The sequence below is a fragment of the Nannospalax galili genome, unplaced genomic scaffold (genome assembly GCF_000622305.1).
Source record: "Nannospalax galili isolate Female #2095 unplaced genomic scaffold, S.galili_v1.0 scaffold1144, whole genome shotgun sequence".
NCBI classification, from domain to species: domain Eukaryota; kingdom Metazoa; phylum Chordata; class Mammalia; order Rodentia; family Spalacidae; genus Nannospalax; species Nannospalax galili.
This window is the reverse complement of record NW_008351634.1, coordinates 434,691-457,834: the sequence shown is the minus strand read 5'-3', so window position 1 is coordinate 457,834 and position 23,144 is coordinate 434,691. Positions and strand designations below refer to the sequence as shown.

The 23,144-nt window shown below is 39.4% G+C and overlaps 1 protein-coding gene across 4 annotated transcripts in view; it reads right to left on the bottom strand.

Moving 5' to 3' along the window:
- Positions 1-23,144, bottom strand: part of Camk1d (calcium/calmodulin dependent protein kinase ID) — a 506,581-nt gene that overhangs the window by 168,449 nt on the left and 314,988 nt on the right. For all 4 annotated transcript variants that reach the window (XM_008848529.2, XM_017802046.2, XM_008848530.3 and 1 more), the window contains one exon: positions 18,432-18,506. In XM_008848529.2, the coding sequence (XP_008846751.1) occupies positions 18,432-18,506 (75 nt within the window). The remainder of the gene's footprint in view (positions 1-18,431; positions 18,507-23,144) is intronic.

Sequence of the window (23,144 nt, the reverse complement as noted above, 5' to 3'; positions counted from 1 at the left end):
TCAATTTTATGTCTTACAGGGTTTATACTGAGTTCAATATTGTATGACTGTATTAATTCAATTGTGAACCTAAAAATTTATAGCCACCTTTGAAAGAGATGTATCCTTGCTCTGGAATGTGTTACTGAATATGTCAAAGCTGTAATGAAATGCTTCTTCTAATCATGTGGTTACTAAATTCTAAAACAAATTTTAAAAATAAAATAAACTTAAAAAAAATAATAATTTTTAGGAATGTATTAAAAACATGATTACAAAAAGCCAAAACCTATTAAAAAGAGACCAAAGACAACATATATCCAAAGGGGCTAATTCACCAAGGAAATAAAAATAAACATAGTAGCAACAAATACTGGAATTCAAAAATGTGTGAACTGAACTGAAGGGAGAAAATTCTGTGCAATAACAGGAGACTTAATAACCTTTCAGTAAAAGGTAGGACAATTCAGCAAAAGATCAAAAAGGAACAGAAGACCTGAACACCACCACAGACCAAGTCAACCTGACAGTTATCTGAGTTATATGTTAGTTAGGAACTGCAGAAATACTTTTGTTTCAAGTGCAAATGGATTGTTCTCACAATGGACCATAGATAAGGCTACAAAACAAATTATAGTAAAATTTAGAAGACTGAACTCATACAAAGTATCTATTTGGCTCACAGAAATCAATAGTAGAAGGAAATTTAAAAACTCACTGATATGTAGAAACTAAAATAAAAAGCACTCATAAACAACGAGTAGATCCAAGGAGAAATCATAAAGAAATTTGGCAAATATCTTAGGACACAAATTAGGCTTGATAGGCCTTAAAAAAGAGTAATACAGGACATGAAATTGGGAAGGAGGTAATAAGGGAGGAATATGACCAAAATACACTGCATGAAATTCTCAAAAGCTCAATAAAAATATTGATAAAAACCTTAAAAAAATAGAGACAATAACAAAATATATGGCTTGTCTCAAAGACTATTAAAGAGGCTTATAGAATTTAGGGATATAACTCAGTAGTAGAGTTCCTATCTAGGATCTGTGAGTTGGCCTCTGCCAGTGTCTCCAGATCCTGTTATTGCCTAATAAGAGGTCACACTGCTCCCCCAACCCAACCAAACTGAACCCCCACAGTATAGAATCCCACATTGAGTACATTCCTCACAGATCAGCCCCCACAGATTGAGTGCCTCCTAGACTAAACTCTCACAGACTAAGTTCCCTACACACTGAGCCCCTTACAATCTGTCCCTCACAGTAGTACTTTGTCCCCTCCAAGCTACTTAATGCCTTTCTTTGTATCAGATTTCCTATCAGTAGCATAGTTACCTACCTCCTACCTAACTCTTTAATCACCCTCTATCCATTTGAGGTTACCTCCTGTCAGTGTACCAGGCATAATTCTGAAAGAAAGCAAAGAAAGAAATGTAGTGGGTTATCTCTCCTCTACAAAGAGAACTGCTGAAGAAGATCAATTATCCCTTGTGTCATAAAACCTCCTTCCTACCCACCCAGTACTGAGCAGAAACCACAGGCTTATGAGGTTCTTAATTAATTGTGTGTGGTAAATAAAGATAAGATTTTGGTAATTTATATGTAAATATATGAAGGTATTATATTCAGAAACACATTTTTCCTTCATTATGATGCTTGGTTACTTACTGAAGGCTTTCTATTGAGAGTAATAATTTGTGCTCTAATTAAAAATGTTTCTGAGAACACTGCGTAAATTATGAAAACAATATCCCCATGAAAGCTAACACTGGTGAGCTTCCACCCCCCCACACCAAAATTTATTTAAAACCAGGGAACTGCTCAAACAGCTTCATACACAAAACAGAGGAGATAAAGCACTTCTCTTTTGGAAGCTACATATATTTTCATGTCCTGGGTGACTGAGGAACCAATTTCATATTCTTCAAAAAATGTGAGTTTAATTCTTAGTTTTTCAAGCTCAACAGGAATTTGGTTGTGCATATTTGAATGCTATCAAGGAACAAAAGAAATATTAGAAATATTTGCATCACACTTGAAAAAAAAGCAAAATGAAGCAAATCAGAGTATTTGTAAAATGTACTCGTTCTTTCATTATTTTTAATTTATGTAATGAAAAATGGGATGAATGAAATGAAAGTGCTCAGGTACATTCCTGTGATGTCATTGAGTAACTTCTTCCCATCCCTTTTAAAAATATTTACTGGATTAAATTCCCTTCCCCTATTCTTGGGCCTTGAACCCATCCCTCTGAGACTGCTTGAGAATGCCTGACTCAGCCTCTGGCCTCTGGGGGTGAATTGCCCAAATTCTATCACACCCATTCCCCTGCTTTAGGACCATCTATAAGCCTTCCCATGGCTCTGGCTCCAGGGCTCAGGTTTCCCTGCTGGCTATTAGAGGATGGCCCATTCTGTTCTCATCCTCTCTTGGACCTTGGCCCCATCCTTCTGAGGCTGCAGGAGTGTGCCAAACAAGCCAGGTCTCCTTTTCCCTCCTGGAGAGCTCCTGAGTAGCCTGTCTGGATCCATCTGATCCCTCCAATATAAAAATAAAAGAGAGAACTTGAAGCCCTGGTCAACTAATTTTTCATAGCCAATCAGAAAGCAACCAAGCAGCATCTATATAATACAAACAGAATAAAATTTCAGCTCAACAAAGGCAGGCTTGAGTTTCATACCAGAATCACAAACAACAAAGGAAATCCACATGCTCATACCACAACAACAAAAAATAATAATATGAAAAACCAAAGTAATCTGTGCCCACCAGACACCACCAGTCCTATAGAAGAGTTCAACAAGGAGAACTTCCTAGAGGAAACGCAGGACACAGAATTTAAAACAACAATCATGAACATGACCAAAGAATTCAATGAACTTGAAGAGCACACAACTCAAAGAACTCAAGGAAGGTAGGAATAAACTTCTGACTAAAGCTCAAAAAAATACAAATATACATATGAATAAAATGATAAAGACAATTCAGGATTTGAAAAGTGAATTCTCAAAAAGGAAATACTGGAAAATCTCAGGCTGACATGAAGAAGGAATTGAAAACACAAAGGAAAAGAGAATATCAAGACTGGACAATAAAGTTGAAGAAATGAACTGCTCAAGCAAAGAATATGAAAAAAAAATATAAAAACACAAGAATGCAACGTGGATACCATGAAAGACCAAATCTACACATTATAAGCATAGGCATAGCGGGAGAAGAAGAATCCCAAGTTAATGGCATTGAGCAGATCTTCAAAAGGATTAGAGAAGAGGAATTCCTGAAATTAAGTAAAGATACCCATACAGATACAAGAAACACACACTACATCAAATAGACAGGACCAGAACAGAAACTCCCCACAGCATATCATAGTAAAAACACTAAATGTACAGAACAAAGGGAGAATACTGAAAGCTGGAAGAAAAAACAAGTCACATATAAAGAAAAACTCATCAGAAATACAGCTGACTTTTCAATGCAAACTATGAAAGTCAGAAGCACTGGACCAGAGTATTCCAAGTTATCAATGATCATAGATGCCAACCCAGATTACTTTACCCAGCAAAATGGATCTGACAGATATCTACCAAATATTCTACCCAAGCACCAAAGGAAACACTTTCTATTCAGCAGTCCATGGAAGTTTCTCTAAAACTGACCACATCCGGGACACAAAATAAATCTCAGCAAATACAAAAAAAAAAAAAAATTGAAATAATTTCATGCATTCTATCCTACCAGACCAAACTCAATAACTCTTAAAATCAACAGCAAAAGAAGCTCTAGTAACTGTATGAACTCATGGAGATTAAACAACACACTCCTAAATGATGAATGGGTCAAAGAAGAAATTAAGAAAGAAATAAAAGTATTCCTGAAACTAAATGAAAATGGTAACACAACACAACAAAACCTATGGGACATAATAAAAGCAGTCCTCAGAGGGAAGTTCATAGCTCTAAGTGCCTACATTTAAAAAGAATCAGAAAAAGCACAAATAAATGACTTAACAACACAACTCAACAATACAAGACAAGACTCTGGAAAGGCAAGAACAAATCAAACCCAGCAGATGAAAAGAAAAAACAAAAATCAGAGCAGAAATTAGTGAAATGGAAACAAAGAAAACAATACAAAGAACCAATGAATCTAAGAGCTGGTTCTTTGAGAAGATAAACAAGATAGACAGGCCCTTAGTCCTGTTAACCAAAAGAAAGGAAGAGAAAATCCAAATTAGATGAAAGGGGAAATATAACAGCAGACACCAAAAAGATCCAGAACATTAAAAGGGAATGATGTAAAACCTATACTCTATTAAATTTGAAAACCTAAAAGAAATGGATGGATTTCTAAATTCATGGAAGCCACCAAAGCTAAATCAAGAAGAAATCAACAGCTTAAGCAGACCCATAACAGATAAGGAAATTGAAACATTAATACAGAACCTCATGACTAAAAAAAGCCAAGGCCCAGATGGATTCACAGCAGAATTCTACCAGACATTCAAAGAAGATCTACAGTGAATAGTACTTAAATTATTCAAGAAGACAGAAACAGAGGGAGAGCTCCCAAACTCCCTCTGTGAAGCCATCATCACTCTAACACTGAAACCACGTAAAGACACAACAGAAAAAAAAAAACCATAAGTCCATATCCTTAATAAACATAGATGCAAAAATTCTCAACAAGATACTTGCAAGCTATATACAGACACACATCAAAAAGATCACCCACCATGATAAAGTCAGCTTTATTCCAGAGATGCAGGAATGGTTAAAATACATAAAATAAAGTCAGCTTTATTCCAGAGATGCAGGAATGGTTAAAATACATAAAATCAACAAATGCAATAAATCATATTAAAGGGAAAATTTACATGGTCATCTCAATAGGTGTAGAAAAGACCTTTAACAAAATTCAACATGCATTTATGTTAAAAATCCTAGAGAGAGTTGGACTGGAGGGAACATAACTCGACATAATTAAAGCCATATATAACAAACCCACAGCCAACATCATTCTAAATGGAGAAAAACTGGAAGCATTCCCACTAAAATCAGGAACCACACAGGCTGCCCACTATCTCTGTGGTAGTTTGAATGAGACTGTCCCCCATACGCTCCAAGTATTTGAACATTTTGTACAATGTTGGTGGCACATTTTTGGGAGGTCTTAGAAGGTGTGGCCATGCTGGAGTGGGTACATCATTGGGGTTGGGCTTAGAGAGTTCTTAAGCACTGCTGAATTTCCAGTCATTCTCAGCTTCCTGTACCTATTTGAAGATGTGAGCCTCTGCTCCTGCTCTGGCCACCTCCTATCAACATGCCTCCACACCAGATAAACTCTTCCTTCTATAAATTGCCTTGCTCATGGTGTCTTACAGTAACAGAAAAGTAACTAATACAATCTCCACTCCCTTTCAGTATGTTGTTTGAAACTCTTGCTAGAACAATACTACAAGAGAAGGAAATTAAAGGAGTAGTAATTAGAACAGGCTCAATTATCCCTATTTACAGGTGATATGATACTATACATAAGAGATCCCAAAAATTCCACCAGAAAAAATTCTAGAAAGGATAAACACTTTCAGCAAAATGGCAGGTACAAAATCAATTTACAGAATTAGAAAAAAAAATCATACTTTACAGAATTAGAAAAAAAAATCCTGCAATTCATATGGAATCACAAAAGACCCCAAATAACCAAAGCAATCCTGAGCACAAAGAGCAATGTTGGGAGTATTAACAGATCAGATCTCAAACTATATTACATAGCTATAGTCATAAAAACAGCATGGTACTGGCACAAAAACAGACACATAGATCAATGGAACATAATAGAAGACCCAAACATGAGTGCACGCAGTTTTAGCCACTTGATATTTGACAAAGGTGCCAAGAGCACACAATGGAAAAGACAGGATCTTCAACAAATGGTGCTGGCAAAACTGGATCTCCACCTGTAGAAGAATGAAATTACACCCTTATTCTTCACCCTGCACAAAAATTAAGTCCAAATGGATCAAAGACCTCAGTGTAAAACTTGAAACTCTGAAACTGTTAGAAGAAAATATAGACAATACCCTACAAGACACAGGTGCAGGAAAGGATTTTCTAAATCAGAGATCAGTTGCTCAGGAAATGAGGTAAACAGTTGACAAGTGAGACCTCATTAAACTAAAAGGCTTCTATACAGCAAAAGAAACAAAGAAGCGAAGAGGAAACCCACTGAGTGGGAGAAAACCTTAAGCAGCTACACATATGACAGAGGATTAATATCCAGAATATACAAAGAACAAAAAAAGACAGGCTATGGATCTGAACAGAGAGATCTCAAATGAAGAAACAAAAAATGGCTAAGAAACATCTTTAAAAGTATTCAAAACTCTTAGTGATTAGGGTAATGCAAATCAAAACCACTTTAAGATTTCATCTTACTCCAGTCACAAGAGAACAAATGACATAAAATGCTGGCAAGGAAGTGAGAAAAGGGGAATTCTGGTGGTGGGGCTGCAAACTCATACAACCACTGTGGAAAGCAGTGTGGAGAACTCTTAGGCCAGCCTGGTCCACATAGTGAGTTCCAGGACAGCTGGGGCTACAGGGAGACCCTGTCTCAAAAAGACAAAAAAACAAAAAAAACCCCTCAAAGTGAATCTACCATATGATCTGGTTATACCACTCCTTGGAATACACCAAAAGGACTCATCCTACTGTAGAGTACTTGTATATTTGTTGCTGCTCTTTTCACAATAGCTAAGAAACGGAAATAGCCTAAGTGTCCCTCAGCTGATAAATGAGCAATGAAAATGTAATACATTTACAGAATGGAGTTCTACTCATCAGTAAAGAAAGATAAAAATCATGAGATTGACAAGTAAATGGATGGAACTAGAAACTGTTATAGTAAGTAAGTAACACAATCTCCGCAGAACAAGCGACATATGTTCTCTTACTTGTTGATCTTAGCACCAAACCCTTATAAGTGAGTATATTACCTGATGTAACCACAGGAGCCAGGAAAATGGAAAGAAACCACAGAGGTAAAGGGAAATAAAGAGTAAAAGAGAAGGAGAAAATCAAAGATGTTACCAAGGAGGAAAGGGAGGAAATAGGGATATTCAATAGAAAAGGGAGAACGGAAGGATACATAAGAAACCATGGGGGTAAAGATGAATAAGTAGTTTTAAGAGGCAGGATAATAGAGAGCAGGTATTTCAAGGGACAAGTGGGAAAAGAGAGGGTACTTTAACTGGGGAAGGAGGAGGGAGGGTCAGACAGATACCCACACCCACACCGAGAGAGAGAGAGAGAAGAGAGAGAGAGAGAGAGAGAGAGAGAGAGAGAGAGAGAGAGACTAAATAATGCTTAGGTGGTGTGAAAAACCAGAGGGAAACGTATTAGCTCAAAACCCTCCTGAGAAATGTACATACAGTATCTGTACACGAGTGCGCGTGTATTGCTGAAGGCTGTGTAACAAGAAACTCAGTGCAGGCAGGAGAAACTACCTTTGAGTTGTTGGTCAGGGTAGTTCAAGAGACTCGAAAAATGACACAGGCTATTTCCACAGCCCTGATTTCCTCCCAGAACTTCAAGTAAGACCCTATTGCTGAAGACAGGACACACACTTCAGACTTGGAGCAATGGAGCTGGAACTGATCTAGAAGCCTCCTCCCTGAAGACTAGCTCTAACAGTTTCGGAGGACAGTGTGCAAGCTACTAAGAATGAAAAATCAATCAATGGTCCAACCCCAGCTTTATAGCCCAATAACCACAATGATGACTGGCACAGCAAACGGTATCAGTGCAGTAGTGGCACTTTTATTTTGGAGGTAATCAACAACTATTTAAATGAACTCAAAGCCCACTCAATGGGAGGGAACTCATGTACGGCACTGTAAACATAGCCAAACATACACGCCTGAAGAGGGCATAGATCTTAGAGAAAACCCTACTCTGTCACATCCCTAGATAAATGGAATTTCTTACTGTACGCTAAATATGAATCCTTAGATTTACAGACAAATATACCAGTCAGCACTCATCAAAGAAGCTTTGTTTGCAACAAGCAGAGTCTAGTACAGAGTTCCAGAACTGGTCACACAGAGAATAAGTATCTGTGAGAAGCCCAGCCCTAAGTGTCACATCAACAATGGAACCTCTGCTCCTAAGGCTCATGAAACATAGCATAACAGGGGGCAGAGACAACACTAATGCACCTCTCTCAGCTCTCACCAGTGAAGCTTCCTCATGTATACAGAAGGCCACAACTGGCCAAAGTATAGAGAATGACAGACTGTAGAGAATGTGTCCCAGAAAACAGAGTCTTCCAGGCCTCTGGGAACTTGCTCATATGAGCTTACAGTAATGGTGACAGCATCCTAAGACCCATGCAAACTCTATCACACAAAAACCCAGCACAGAACCGGGGAAATGGGCAGGAGGCCCCAACCCCCTAGCTGCAGAACTACTGGGTGAGGGAATGTTGATCTTCTTTAAAGGGGTGACATTAGATTGGTTAAACAGGTTCCAGTGGAGGAACTCACACTGAGAGATGAGAGATATCTGGATAGACAAACTTGACTCAATAGGTCTTAACATATAAGAGGGAATTCATGAAATTCTGTGGGTGTAGATTGGAGGGTGTAGATTGGGGAGGTCTAAATATGATCAAAATGTATTGTATAAAATCCACAAATTTTCAATTAAAAATATACATTGAAAAAAATAAAGTAAAAATAAATTTTAAAAATACATCTAATGAGGGGCTGGAGAGATGGCTCTGTGGTTAAGAGCACTGATTGCTCTTGCAGAGGATTCAGTTTTAGTATCCAGCACCCACATGGCAGCTAACAACCATCCTTAACTCCAGTTCCAGAGGATCTGGCGCCCTCTTCTGTCCTCCATGGGTATTGCACAACATGTATGCACGTAAATGTACATGCAAACATAGCACTCATACACATAAAATAAAAAATATTAAAAAGATTTAAATCTACTGAATCATGATTAATAAAGTTTTCTTGGTCAACTTAATTATTCATATTAATAGTACCTACAAGACTTTTTCGCCCACAAAAGTATTATCAGTATATTAAACTACACTGGTCAAGAGTATATACTGGATTACTTGCTGCCTTAAACAAATGACTTAATCTCCCTGGCCAGTTTCTTTATGTAAAATTAAGATATACACAACCTCTAAAGTTTGTTGTAAGGATCGAGTAAGAAAATAGATACATGCAGCAATTACTATTCCATTCCTATATATTAATTGAACAAAAATTTATTTAAATGTATTTCATTTAAAAAGTATGTGAATTTGTGTGTGTCATGTGTGGGTATATGCATATGGGTAGAGAAACCCTGGAGTCCAGAAGAGGGCACTGGATCACCTGGACCTGGATTGTAAGCTGCCTGATGTGGGTGCTGGGAATCAAACACAGGTCCTCTGCAAGAGCAGTGCACATTTTTTTGAGACAGGGTCTTCCGGCAGCCCCAGCTAGTATAGAACTGTTATGTAGATAGGCTGGCCTTGATCTCACAGAGATCCTCCTGCCTCTGCCTCTCAAGTGCTGAGATTAAAGGCATGTGCCAACATGCCTGGTTAGTTTTTTTTTTCTGATTTATTTATTTTTATTTTATGTGTACGGGTGTTTTGCCTGCCAGCAGTCAGAAGAGGGTGTCAAATCCCCTGGAACTAGTTATGAATGGTCTGTTAGCTGCCACATAGGTGCTGGAAACTGTATCTGGGTCCTCTGCAAGAGCACCCAATGCTCTTAACCACTGAGCCAGGTCTATAGCCCCTAGTATGCACTCTTAACCACTGAGCCATCACTACAGCCCCTGAACACATATTTAAAATGTGAAAGGTTTCTATGATCTCAAGAGAAATCACATTACTGAACATACTTACTGAGTGCTTGCCATACTATACGAGCACTGTTCTAGCAAGCAACAAGGCTTTTCTGAAGGCTGAAAGTGCTATGATGACCAATAATATTTGGGAAAGGACTAGGGAATAAACATGTCTGTGGTAGGAGTTGGTGGGGGAAGTTGAGCCTTTATACAAACAAGCTAGTGGAAATATCTCAAGAAAAGAAAAAGGTGACATCTAGCAGAAACTGCAGCTTTCCATAAGCATTAAGAGATCCAAGGGAGGACCAATGAGATGGCTCAGTAAGTAAAGGTGCTTGCCACCAAGCCTTATGACCTGAGTTCAAACCCTGGGACCCACATAGCAGAAAGAGAGAAATGACTCCTACAAGTTGTCCTTTGACCTCACATATGATACATGTGCACATAATATAAAGAAATGTAAAAAAAGAGAGAGAAAGTGTCAACCTTCTGTGGTTCTTGGGTGACCGGAGTTGGGGTAACGTGGAAGTGAACAGTGTTCTCTGGGGACCAAGGGGAGCATGTCACACTCACCTCATGGGGAGGTAGATGGGGTAGAGGCCTGGTTGGAAGTCTCTAACTAGGTTCAGGACCTTAGGACTCCTCATAGCCTCTGGGCTTAGTGGTGAGTGAGGTGTTTGGTGTGTGTGTGCAGGTGGGGAGCAACAGGCTTTTAGCTTTGTTATCTGGAAGGAAGAAGGTTTCCAGGGATTCCTGTGGGAGTTGAGTTTAACAGGGTGCCATCTGCATGCTCCTGCCTATGGCATGGAGCTTACCTCAGGGCTTTGGGATGATGACAGGTGGGTGGGGGCAGCCTATCTGGGTCTCTGGGTCATGTGGAACTACTGGAGAGTCCCTAGTGTACAGCCAGCTGGGGACAGGAGAATCACAAAGGGAAGGTGGTAGTCAGGAAGAGGTGGGGACCACTGGTAAGCAGCAGGATTTGGGGTGACAGCTGGGGGTAGAACAGGCTACCTGGGTTTCTGGCCACATGGGGTGACTGGAGTGTCCTTGGTGTGCAGCCAGCTAGGCACAGGCCGCTCTTTGGTTTTCCTGTGTGCGTTTGAATTTCTGTCCTGATTGACATGGGGGGAGGGGCTTGAATAATTTTCTTTAGTGTCATTTATGAGGGGAATTTTCTAAAAATGACTGTCTCAGCTTCTCACTTCGTTTTCATTTCTAAAGACTAATGGTTAGGGTCTCAGGTTCTTAGGTGATGACTTTGGTGCCTTGTTTTTCCCTTTTTCCTTTCAGTATTTTGAATGCCTTAAACGTGTTGCACTGTCCATGGTGTGATGTTGCCTGTCTGCATCTCCTGCTGGTGGTGAGCCATTTTTTCTTGCTGTTTTCTTTGTGTTGGTTTTCAGCATTTTTACTGTGGTGCAACATCTAGGTATTGCCCTTCTTGAACCTATCCATCTATCCTACTTGTATTTTGTTGAGCATCCGGAATGCATAGACTAATACTTTTTAGCCTTTGGGAACGGTTCAGTCGTTGTCTCGTCACTTACCTGTATGTCCTTCTCTCTTACACCTCTCCTAGTTTTTCCCATTGCATATATGTTGTGTGCAGCTTCAGTTTTCCATGTTTTCCTGAGGTTCAGCTCACTTGTCTACTTTCCTGTCACCCCAGGTGTCATCTTTTTTCAGTCCTTCATTGCCTCTCTTCTGAAGTTAAGGTAAAACTTCCATTCCTGCATAGCACACAGAGGCATGACATATAATGCCTCAGTTTCAATATTAGTACCAAAGGATAGTGAGTGAGAAATCTGAGTCAACAGAAAATTACCCTCTGTGCTATCAACATAACGGAGTAGCTTTGGACACAAATGACTTGGGTCTATTTCCCAGAGTCAATACTATTGGCTATATAAAGTAAACCATGAAGTAAACCATGCAGGTTTACTTTTCTGATTAGTACCTTTGTGTTGCTATAACAAATGTGTTTTTTTTTTTTTTTTTACCGTTGTGTTGCTATAACAAAATGTTTGAGGCTGAGTAATGTATAAAGAAAAGAGGTTACACTTTTTGGAGGCTGGAAGGCCAAAATCAAAATCAGTGACTCTATTAGGGGAGACGATTGGTATTTAGTGTCAAGGTAGAAATGCATGGGAATCACTTGGCACAGCAAAAAGCCAGAGATATTTGAGGGATCATGTTTGCTGTCTTATGAGTCCACTCTTACAAGAACTAACTTACCCGATAAGATCAATATCAGTTTATACTGGAGACATTGCCCCCAACAACCAAATTATCTTACTTTAGAGCCACATGTTAGAGGTCCCACAAAACTGCAGCATTGCTAAGGTACGAGCTAAGATTTGAAAGCCATGCCTCACATAGCCAAGATTCAACCTGTGGCTTTACTGATATAGTCTCGGAGGGAGGGCTATTGTCAGAAATGATGGCAAAGGATTGGTGACATTGACATGGATAAATAAATGATAAGAAGATAATATTATTAGATGGAAGACATTTTATAATGATGTTCTTTAGAGCAGCACTCCAGTAGAATTTTCTGTGAAGAAAATGTTCTGTCTTTCCTGTCTAATAAAGTAGTTCTTAGTCAAAACTAAGAACTTAAAACTGCTAAGCACTTAAAAAGTAACTAGTGTGACTGAGAAATTGGCTTTTAAATTTGACTTATTTTTATTTCTTGGTCTTTTTGAGACAGGGTCTCTCTGTAGACTCGGCTGGCCTATGTAGGCCAGGCTGGCCTTGATCACACAGAGATCCGCCTGCCTCTGCCTCCCGAGTACTGGGTTAAATTAAAGGCCTGCACCACCACACCAGGCTACATCTGATTTAATTTAAATTCATTTAAATTGTCACATGTAGCTAGTGACTATTGTATTGTACAAGGCAGCAGCAGAAAAATAAAAATAATAGAAAATGGAAGGGGGGAAACCAAAAGAGAGAGAGATCCGAAGGACAGTGCTCTAGCCAGAGAGAAGAGCAGTGGGAACCACCAAGGAAGCTGGTCTCACTGCAGCGGATGAGAAAGTGGGACAAGAAGGCACCGTTTCTCAGAGATCATGGCAGACACAGCCCTGGAGGCCACTGTAAAGACTTTGAAAAGAGGAAGTCAACGGACATTGAGATGGGACATCAGTGGGAGTTTTCACCAAGAGTGGCAGAATCTGGCCAGCAGACTAAGACAGCAGGGCAGTGGGGTAAGGCCAGGAGAAGGAAGATAGGCCTTGGGCTCCAGCAATACGTGTGGAGATGTCATCATCATGTAGTGGTGACCACTGGGTTTAAGGGGGCGAGGGGTCAGCTTGTAGGTGTGAAGGATGAGGGACGATGACTCCAAGTTTTGGGCCTAAGCAGAAGGAATGGGGGTGCCATTTGCTAAGATGAGCTAGACAGCAGGAGAAGCAGATTTTGTGGAAATTTTGAGTTTATTTTGGAGTCTGATAAGTGAGTTGTCCTTATCACACGGCCAAGTAGAACTGCGGAGCAGGCAGCTGGATATTCTAGGCTGGAGACAGAGAGTCAGTGGGAACCCATACATGGAACTTTCAGTCTTACTGGAAAGATCATAGAACTCAAGAGCAACACAATCCACTTCTTTTTATACAAAAGTACTTCCAATGTATTCTTTTATCTGTGTTTTTGTGCAATGTGTATACATGTGTCTGCCGTGTGCGTACAGGTGTATGAATGCCATGGCACATGTGTGGAGATCAGAGGATAATCTCGAATGTTGGTTCTAGCCTTCCACCTTGTTTGTGGCAGATCTTTTGTTCATCACTGCATCTTCCAGGCTGTCTGGGGTGCAAGCCTCCGGGGATTTTTCTTGTCTCCAGCTCCCATCTCACTGGGATTATGGATTCCTACTATGGCCCAGCTTTGTGTGGGTTCTGGGAATTCCAACTCAGGTCCCCATGCTTGCAAGGCAAGAACTTTACCTAACACAGAGCCATCTCTCCAGTCCTTTCAAAATATTCTTTGAATATTTTGATACATCAGCCTGTGGTTTCTTTTACTCCCTATAGATGTGAAAAGGGAGGAGGTAAGGAGGATGTGGTGCTTCATCATTTCCAAATACACAGATTGATAGTCCATGAAAACACAGTCAGATGCAAAAGAAACTCAAATGGACTTTTCATCTATAATTAACTCATTTCACTGTGATCTTGACCTCCCACTATCTAAAGAAGAATGGCCCCCAAAACATCATTCTGAGGAAAAGGTATTTGCCAAAACCCTCAATAAAATTTAAATACACACCTCCTAGGGAGTCAAGTGTCATCCTGAGCAGCAGGAGCACAGTGGAAAGCTTCCATTCTCAGACTCAAGACAGCAATTAAAAACAACAAAATTTTTGGCCTTCAGTGCTGAAAATGAAGTTTCCTAGGAAACCAACACCCCAGGCACAAATATTACTAAATACAGTCCCCCAAAACGTTGTGTTAAAAATCCTACAAAAGTATTTAGAAATCAAGGACTCTTCAAATTATTCAAAAACAAGAGCACAACAAGCAAACAAAACTAACAGAAAAGGAACAAAATAAACCTACCTTCCACTGGCGCAGACCTCCCTTCCAAACGGGAACAACTTCAGGAGTAAAGACCGTTAACCCCACCAAAAAACCCCAGAGCATAGTAACAAAAATAGCCACACAGCCCCTGAAATCCTCAAACCAAGGGTTTCTATCATTGGTTTTTCTTTTTATTGTTTCCTTTTGATTTAGACAATTAATGGAAAAGAGGAAGGAATAGAGATTTTGAACTTGAATTTCCAAAATATCTGACATAGGCTATCTTAAAGGCATATAACTACGACATTAAAATATACTTAATATTTAAAATGAAACCATTAAAGTTTACCACATAGACTCTCTTTGAGAGTGAGCTAGAATTCTGTAGAAAATGCTAAGAAACACTTAGAACGACTACCTGAACTATTGTGCGAATTACTCATAAAAATTAATTGTATATTTGTCCACTAGCTTCAAGTAGCTACAAAAATGCTGTAACAACCACTTACAACAGGATCAACAAAACGAAATGTTTCAGAATAAACTGAACAACATATGGAAGAACCACGTGCTAAAAATGGCGAAGTGGAGATCAAAATGAATGATAGCTCTAAATAGGAAAACAATCATGTTTAGGAATTAAAATCTCAATTTTTAAGTTGTTAGCCCTTCTCAAATTTATGTGTAGATTCAATGTGATCCCAAACAAGATTTCCATGAGCAAGTTTTTGAAAGTTCATCATATGAGACTATGAAAAAAAATCTATTTTAATAATGCCAAGAATATTTTATGAAATAACAACAAAGGAGCATTGCCCTTACTGTAAAGCTACAGTAAGCCAGGGTGGCAGTCACAAAAGACAGGCAAATGACACGGAGTAAGTACAGAAACTGGTTTTTTAATTAAAAAAAATTTCTTAGATTTATTTACTTATTTGGGGGACTGTACACACAGCACAGCATGCGTGTGGAGATCAGAGGACAACTTGCAAGAGTGGGTTCTCTCCTTCCACCACATGGGACCCTGGGATCAAACTCAGGTTGTCAGGCTTGGTGTAAAGCACTCTTACCCACTGAGCCATCTTGCCAGCCCAGTCAACCGGTTTTTGACACATACGCTAAAGCGCCTGGCACTGATATCCGACCTAAGAACCGGAGGCGAGAAAGCTCACAGACCGTGGGAGAGAACCTAATATCATTATTCTGCTAAATAGATACAGTATTAAACTGATTTGTACATTAGAGTGACATTACATACATACACTCATATGTATATTAGAGTGAGGAAATTGGGTGGAGGATAGTAAGGGAGGAGCAGATAGGAGAGAGGATCTAAATATGATCAAACTATATCATAAAATTCACAAAATATCAATGAAAAATGAAAAACAAAAACAAATAAAAACACAAAGGTGCCAAAGCTGCTGAGGAAATTTAACTTTCGCAGCTGAGGCTCTGAACAGCGGCTATCCCCAGAAGTGAGACAAGCCAGGTGCAAATGAGTGCATGCTATATTACTCCTTTCTATATTTAAGAATATGCAAAATAATCTCTTGGGGAAGTAAGTCATTGATTGGATTATGGGAGAGGGAAGAGGGACTTGAATGGGGCATAAGAAATTTTTTAGGAGTATCAGAAATTTTCAGTATCTTGATCACGGTAGTGGTCCCCCAGGCCTGAGTCTATCACATTTATTGTGGTATTCAGTTCAAACAAATGCAGTATACTATATGTAATTTACACTTCAATAAAATTGATTTCTAAAAAAATTATTTCTAAAAAGAATGAAAACCAAAGATAAACGAATCAGTATAAGTTACCATTTTGTAACTGTCATATCCAGTGTCTGTATATAGACTGCCTCAAAACTGATGAACAGTGCATGTACATCGCTTTATTCTTTAGATGGTCCAATCATTCGTTGCTTTAGATTAGGATTTTGTGATTAATTTACCTAACAAATCTCACCCAATGTTTCCCAAAGGTTAGTTCTAGCCTAATTTCTCTCTGAGTTATTACAACATCTCCGTGAGTGTGGTCCACATTAATAAAGTTTTATATGACTGCAAAAGAGAGATGTTCTTGATAGAAAAGCACTGGGTGGGCTGGGGATGGCCGTGCCAATCACAGGATCTCCAAGCTTTGATCTAAGGTTGGATCCATTCCAGAAACTGCTGTTCTCCTGCCAAACCGTCTTTATATACACGTTTGCTGGTGAGCGCCCAACTAGGTTGTTTAGAGAGGCAAAACTGAAGTCTACTTGGATGTCATCTCCTTAAAAACTCAAAACCATCTGCGGATACACCCTGATAAAGAGTACAGACATCCACAAGGAAACCCACATGTGCTGAGGACTTTCCCTCATGATAGTTTCCCACGAATTTCTCACATTCATGACTTGCTCCTATTCTCTAAAGTAAATATTATCTTCATTTTCTCCCATTATAGAAACTGATCCTCAGTGAGGTTCAGTCATTTGTCCAGATTCACCCAGCTAATAAGTGGCAGAACTGAGATTTACATATTTGGGGCACTTCAAGTGACATGCAGTAAACATTTTACACACAAAACTGCAGTAAATAAATACACATAACTTTGGGTTCTGGTTGTAATATTAGCCTTTTCTCGTTACTGATAATACCCTGCCCCCCCCACACACAGCTCAAAATTATATTCTTCCTACTGGGCATTTAAATATTGTTAAATGACTCATCTGTCATTTAGAGGGTAGAAACTAATGAAACAGTCACATGACCTTTCAGGGACTATCCCTAGATCTAGGAAGAGTAACTACTTGTTAAGAAAAGCCAGAAATGTGGCAAAATATACAACTAACAAAGGAGCAAGAAACCAAGAACGCTTATATTTAGTAACTGAATAGTTAACAGCGAAGCAAGCAACAAAAACACCGCTTAACCAAACAGTGTTGATCTCAGAGAAAAGTCAGACAGATGCTTCTAATTTGAATGTTTTAAATTGCTTAGCCCAAAATATCACCTACTAAAATATCTTAAAAGTAACGAAATATTAAAGAAATGCACTGATGAACACTGCCTCTGAATGATGATCTCTAGGTAGCTCGTCATCTAAGTATCCATAAGAAAGAGAACACATGAAGAATCAATTGTCAGCCTAACCCAACCATCTAGTCTTCTGCACATCTTTGGCAATTCAGTTATGAACATCATTAATACATAATGAAAGCGAGTATTTGTATTTTGATCTTCAACAACAATTCTCTTCTATCACAAAACCCAAAGCTATGGTATCCTACATTTATTTACTCAGTTCATGGACATAGCCTAACATTCAGAACAGTTCCCAAAACTTAATTCTAGTAAACACAGACTGGAGATGCTCCCAGGAATCACTCCACTTAGAGTACAGCATTTATGTAAGTGGGAAAGATAATTAAATTAAAAATAAAATGCATGTTCAAGTCATCTCTGTTTAGATATTGAGGCTTCTCATTTCCTCCTTCCTTCTCTTGGTAATCTCCTGTGTTAGTGGAGTACATGGATAATCCTCTTGGTAATCTCCTGTGTTAGTGGAGTACATGGATAATCTAATGGAGGTGGTAATGTCACTGTCTGACTCCAGCAGTACTTTCCTTGCTCATGTCTGGCATGAATCTCCAATTCAATCACAAGTGCATGTATGCAGAGAGAAGGGGCACAGCACACAGCTGCCATCTGCTTTCCTCCTCCAGCATCCCTGCAAAGAATAGACAATGGAGCTCCCCTAGAGATGGGAGCAAAGTTCCTCACAGTGGGACCACTAAAGTATCTTTAGGCAACAACACTTGGCCCTAGCACAGGAGAAAGTCATAGAGATACACTGTAATAGCAGATGGGGCCCCCACTGTCAGGATTTACAGTCTAGTCCAACAATTACAGAACAGATCCACTCAGGCCTGTGTGCCTCCAGTCGTCTTGGATGATTTTTGCTCCCCAGTGCCACAAAGACATCACATGTCCTGTTGCCTCACCCAGCCCACAGCATTCATTTGTTTAGGTGCTGGAGCTTACAATACTGCTTAGCACTCATCAGTTAGACATGGTACTTACAGCTGCATGACCAAATACAGGTGATTAGGGCTTTCATAAATATCTTCCAGGGCAACAATGTTTTCATGCTTGATCCTAAAAGGAAAATGAAAGTATACATACAATGGTAAGAACAATTACACATGAAACTTTTTGAAAACAAGAAGTTACAGCAAAGTTATACCACAAAATCCCAACTCCTTAATGACACATTGAAGACTCTCCACCATCTTGTCAAATTTTTTCCCAAACTTTTTAATCAATATTACTTCATTAAGGGGCTAGAGAAAAGGCTCAGCAGTTAAGAGCACTGGCTGCTAAGAAGACCTGGGTTCAGTTCCCTGCACTCACATGGTAGCTAATCACCATCTGTAACTCCAGTTCAAGGGGATCTGATGCCCTCTTCTGGCCTCTATGGGTCTTGCATGCACATAGTGAATAGACATATATGCAAGCAAAATACTCATACACAGAAAATAAAAGTAAATAAATAAATACAATTTAAAAGCCTTACCCCATTAATTCCTGCTCTTCTTCATTACTAGGTCTTTGTAACCTACACTTAGCAATACTGGACTAACGGTTGCTGCTTTACATATGTATCCATGGACCAGATCTCCCAATATTCCATTATTTTGCAAGGCCCAACTGAAATGGCTAAATAGCCTGGGCAGCATAGAAATTCTTTTTGCTGTCTCAACACAAGGACCACAAACTAGTCTGAACATTCTAGTGTGTGCATTCATCCCTCCAAACAGCCTATATATTCTAGAGAACACTTTTATGTTCATGAATCCAGTGTAGGTAAAGGAAAATAAGCCTGACCAACTTCACTGATGTTCATGTTTACCCCCCACCCCTAAATGCCAATTCAGTTTCTCAAATGAACTAGTGAGTGGAAAACCTGAATTCATCTTAGATTAAAAAAAAAATCAAACCATAAGGATCGGCATGGCAAACGACTTCTATTGGTGCAGCAGCGCACTGTTATGGGCGGGTGGGGGGTTATCAACAGCTATCTAATTGGACTTAAAGCCCTCTCAATGGGAGGGAACTCATGGGTGGCACTGTAAACTCAGCCAAATACACATGGCAGGAGAGGACAAAGATCCCAGAGGAAATCCTCTTTCATATCTCTAGGCAAATGAAATTTCTTACTATATGCTAAATATTGATCTTTATATTTACAGACAAGCATGCTATACATCACTCATTAAAGAAACTTCTTTTTGCAACGGATGGAGGCTACTGCATATCTGGTGAGACACAGAGAGATGCCCAGCACTAGGTGACACATCTACAGTTGAACCTCTACAACTAAGGCTGATGGAACATAGTGGAAAAAGGGGTAGAGAACTAATGCATCCCTCAACTCTGATCAGTAAAGCTTCCTTATAAAACACAGTGTGATGCCACAACTGGCCAAGTTTTAAAGAATAAGAGACTGCAGGGTATAGGATAGGACTCTTACACGGAACCTCACAGCTCAGGGACCACTGCAGAAGTGGGGGCAGAAAGACTGTAAGGGCCAGGGATGCTTCATGAACACAGGGAAGCAGAGGCTTTCAGGCCACTGGAAGCTTGCACGTGTGAACTTGTGGTAATGGTGGCATCGAGCACAGGACCCATGCCAGCTCAATTAAATGAGGGATGAGAGAGGAGGAGAGAAATAGGTGGTGGGCCAGCACTAGACTGAGAACTACTGAAGACTGACTGCTGCTGGGTGAGGGAAAGTATGCCTTACTTATGATCTCTAGGTTGGCTGACTAGACACCAGTGGACGAATTTACACTGAAGGACATTTGGGTACAATGCCTGAATAGATAGGACTGAACATGTATGGCAGAATGCATGAGGTCCATTTGCGGGATGGAGGAGGCATGGATGGGGGAGGAGGTCTAAATTTGATTAAGAACTGTTGTATGAAATTACAAAAGGTCAATAAAACATATTTGGATATTAAAAAGATTCTTAAAAATCAATGCATGCTCAAGTCATTTCTATCTGGATACGCAGGTTTCTTTATTTCCTCCTCATTTCCTCCTGTTCATCTCTGGTGTTGGAGATTACTAATGACCAATGGCACTCAGAATGTGGTTCTCAATAGGCAGCATCTTCTAGGAGTTCGCCACAAATGCAGATTCTCAGGATGTACTTGGGTAATACACAATCAGGTCAGAGCCCAGCACTCTGTGTTTTAAGAAGGGTGCCAGGCAGTTTTCGTGCATATATGTAATGCCAGAACAGTATGATAGTAGATCAGTGATTCTCAGGCTTCTGTGTATAAATGAATTACCTGGGGATCTGGCGACAAAGCAGAGTTTGATCCAGTGGATCTGCGGTAGAGACCAAGCATTTGTATTTTTTACTAAGATGCAGATGCTACTGATTGAGGACCACACTCTCAGCAGCAAGTTTCTAATTAAGTTTACCCAAGAGAAGGAAAGATGCAGAGTAAGAACTTACTTTAGCTCCTAGTACTATCCACGAAAAGCAGTTTCTGCTCAGAATGAAAGGTTCAGTACTTAATGCGTTTGAAGGAAGAATCATTTCATTATTCAATGAGTTAATTAGCTCTTAACCACAAGCCTTTTGCTGAAATCACTGCTAAACCATTTAAAAGGAAGATGAAACACGGCGATCCTTGTGAGCTCCTTGAGACAGACTCACACCGTCTTGTCTCCCCTTTGTGCTGGAACAGACCTGTTTCATAAATATTTGCTGAGTGACTAAATGTTTATATTTAAAGGTCATTGCTTCTAAACACCAAGAAACAATATTCCATACCCACTTTGTGAAAATAGAGGGAGTTTGGGGCTGGAGAGATGGCTCAGCGATTAAGAGCACTGACTGCTCTTGCAGAGGACCCAAGTTCAATTCCCAGCACCCACATGGCGGCTAAGAACTGTCCTTAACTCCAGTTCCAGGGGAATCCAAAGCCCTCTTCTGACCTCCACGGCAATGCAAGACATGGGTATCCTCACATACATACAGGCAGCACACTAATACACATAAAATAAAATAATAAAATATAAAAAAAGAAAATGGAGAGAGTTTTCTGGAGATGTCTTCCTCTGTAGAAGAAAGTTAAAAGGTAGAAAGAACAAGAGAACTCTCTCGATTTTGAGTTGGAAGAAGAGAACAAGGTAATTAACTAAAGGTGGCAATGTTCTGCTCTAACTGATGCAACTCTTATTAAATGTGGTTGTTTGTAGAAGCTGAAATAATTACAATAAACTCACCTGCCTCTCATGCAGAACACCTACATATCTATCAGCAGTGGTTACTGAACCAGTCAAGCAAAATAATATTAACAATAAGTTATATTGGTATATTAAATAAACTGTGTCACCAAATAAATGGTGAGAACATAATTGGGGACTGCCAAGATCCTAGATATTTGTGGAATTATCATTATTGGATATTTGTGAAAAAAGCATGATCACAGAAATTATGTATTATGTGGATTTTTTTCCTTCACAAGAGGACAAAACATTTTATTTAGTCAAGTTAATTTGAGATGGCAGAGCCTAGATTTATGAGAAATTGAGAGAGATGGGACTAGGTGGAGACTGCTGGGTAGACTATTGGACACATAGTAACATCTGAATTCTAGAAAACAACAAACACTTTTTTAGCATAGGTACATTTCAAATATTGTACTATTGTCCATCTGAGATTTACATGTTGCTGGGAACCTTACATTTTCATGTGTTGAATCTCATCATCCTATTTCCATGAGCCCCTAAACTGAGTAAGCCTGTGGTCCTAGCCAAATTTGGAAGTTGAGCTGAGAAGGCTGTTTGAGGCCGAGAGTCCAGTCATTTAATAGTTAATACAGCTTTCACTATATACAAAGACAAGTGTGTACAAAGCATCTGCCTGGCCAAAATGGAAGACTCTGATAAAGACTACAATCACTGCTCTGGAGGCATGGGGGTAGAGAACCTGCTGTCTTAATCAGATGCTGACAGAAAATTAACTTTCATATCCATTGGCACATTCCAGAGAAGAAATACAGATGGCAGTGACAAACCAAAATGAAAATGGTTGGAAGACAGTGTTTTACTATCACAGTGCTCACTGTCACAGTGCTCACTGTCACAGTGCTCACTGTCACAGTGCTTACTGTCACAGTACTTTACTATCATAGTGCTTACTATCACAGTACTTTACTATCACAGTGCTTACTGTCACAGTGCTCACTGTCACAGTGCTTACTGTCACAGTACTTTACTATCGCAGTGCTCACTATCACAGTGCTCACTGTCACAGTGATTACTGTCACAGTGCTCACTGTCACAGTGCTTACTGTCACAGTACTTTACTATCACAGTGCTTACTATCACAGTACTTACTATCACAGTACTTTACTATCACAGTACTTTACTATCACAGTACTTACTATCACAGTACTTTACTATCACAGTACTTTACTATCACAGTACTTTACTATCACAGTACTTTACTATCACAGTACTTTACTATCACAGTACTTTACTATCACAGTACTTTACTATCACAGTACTTACTATCACAGTACTTTACTATCACAGTGCTTGCTAACATAGTGCTTACTGTCACAGTGCTTACTGTCACAGTGCTTACCGTCACAGTACTTTACTATCACAGTACTTTACTATCACAGTACTTACTATCACAGTACTTACTATCATAGTACTTACTATCACAGTACTTTACTATCACAGTGCTTACTATCACAGTACTTACCAT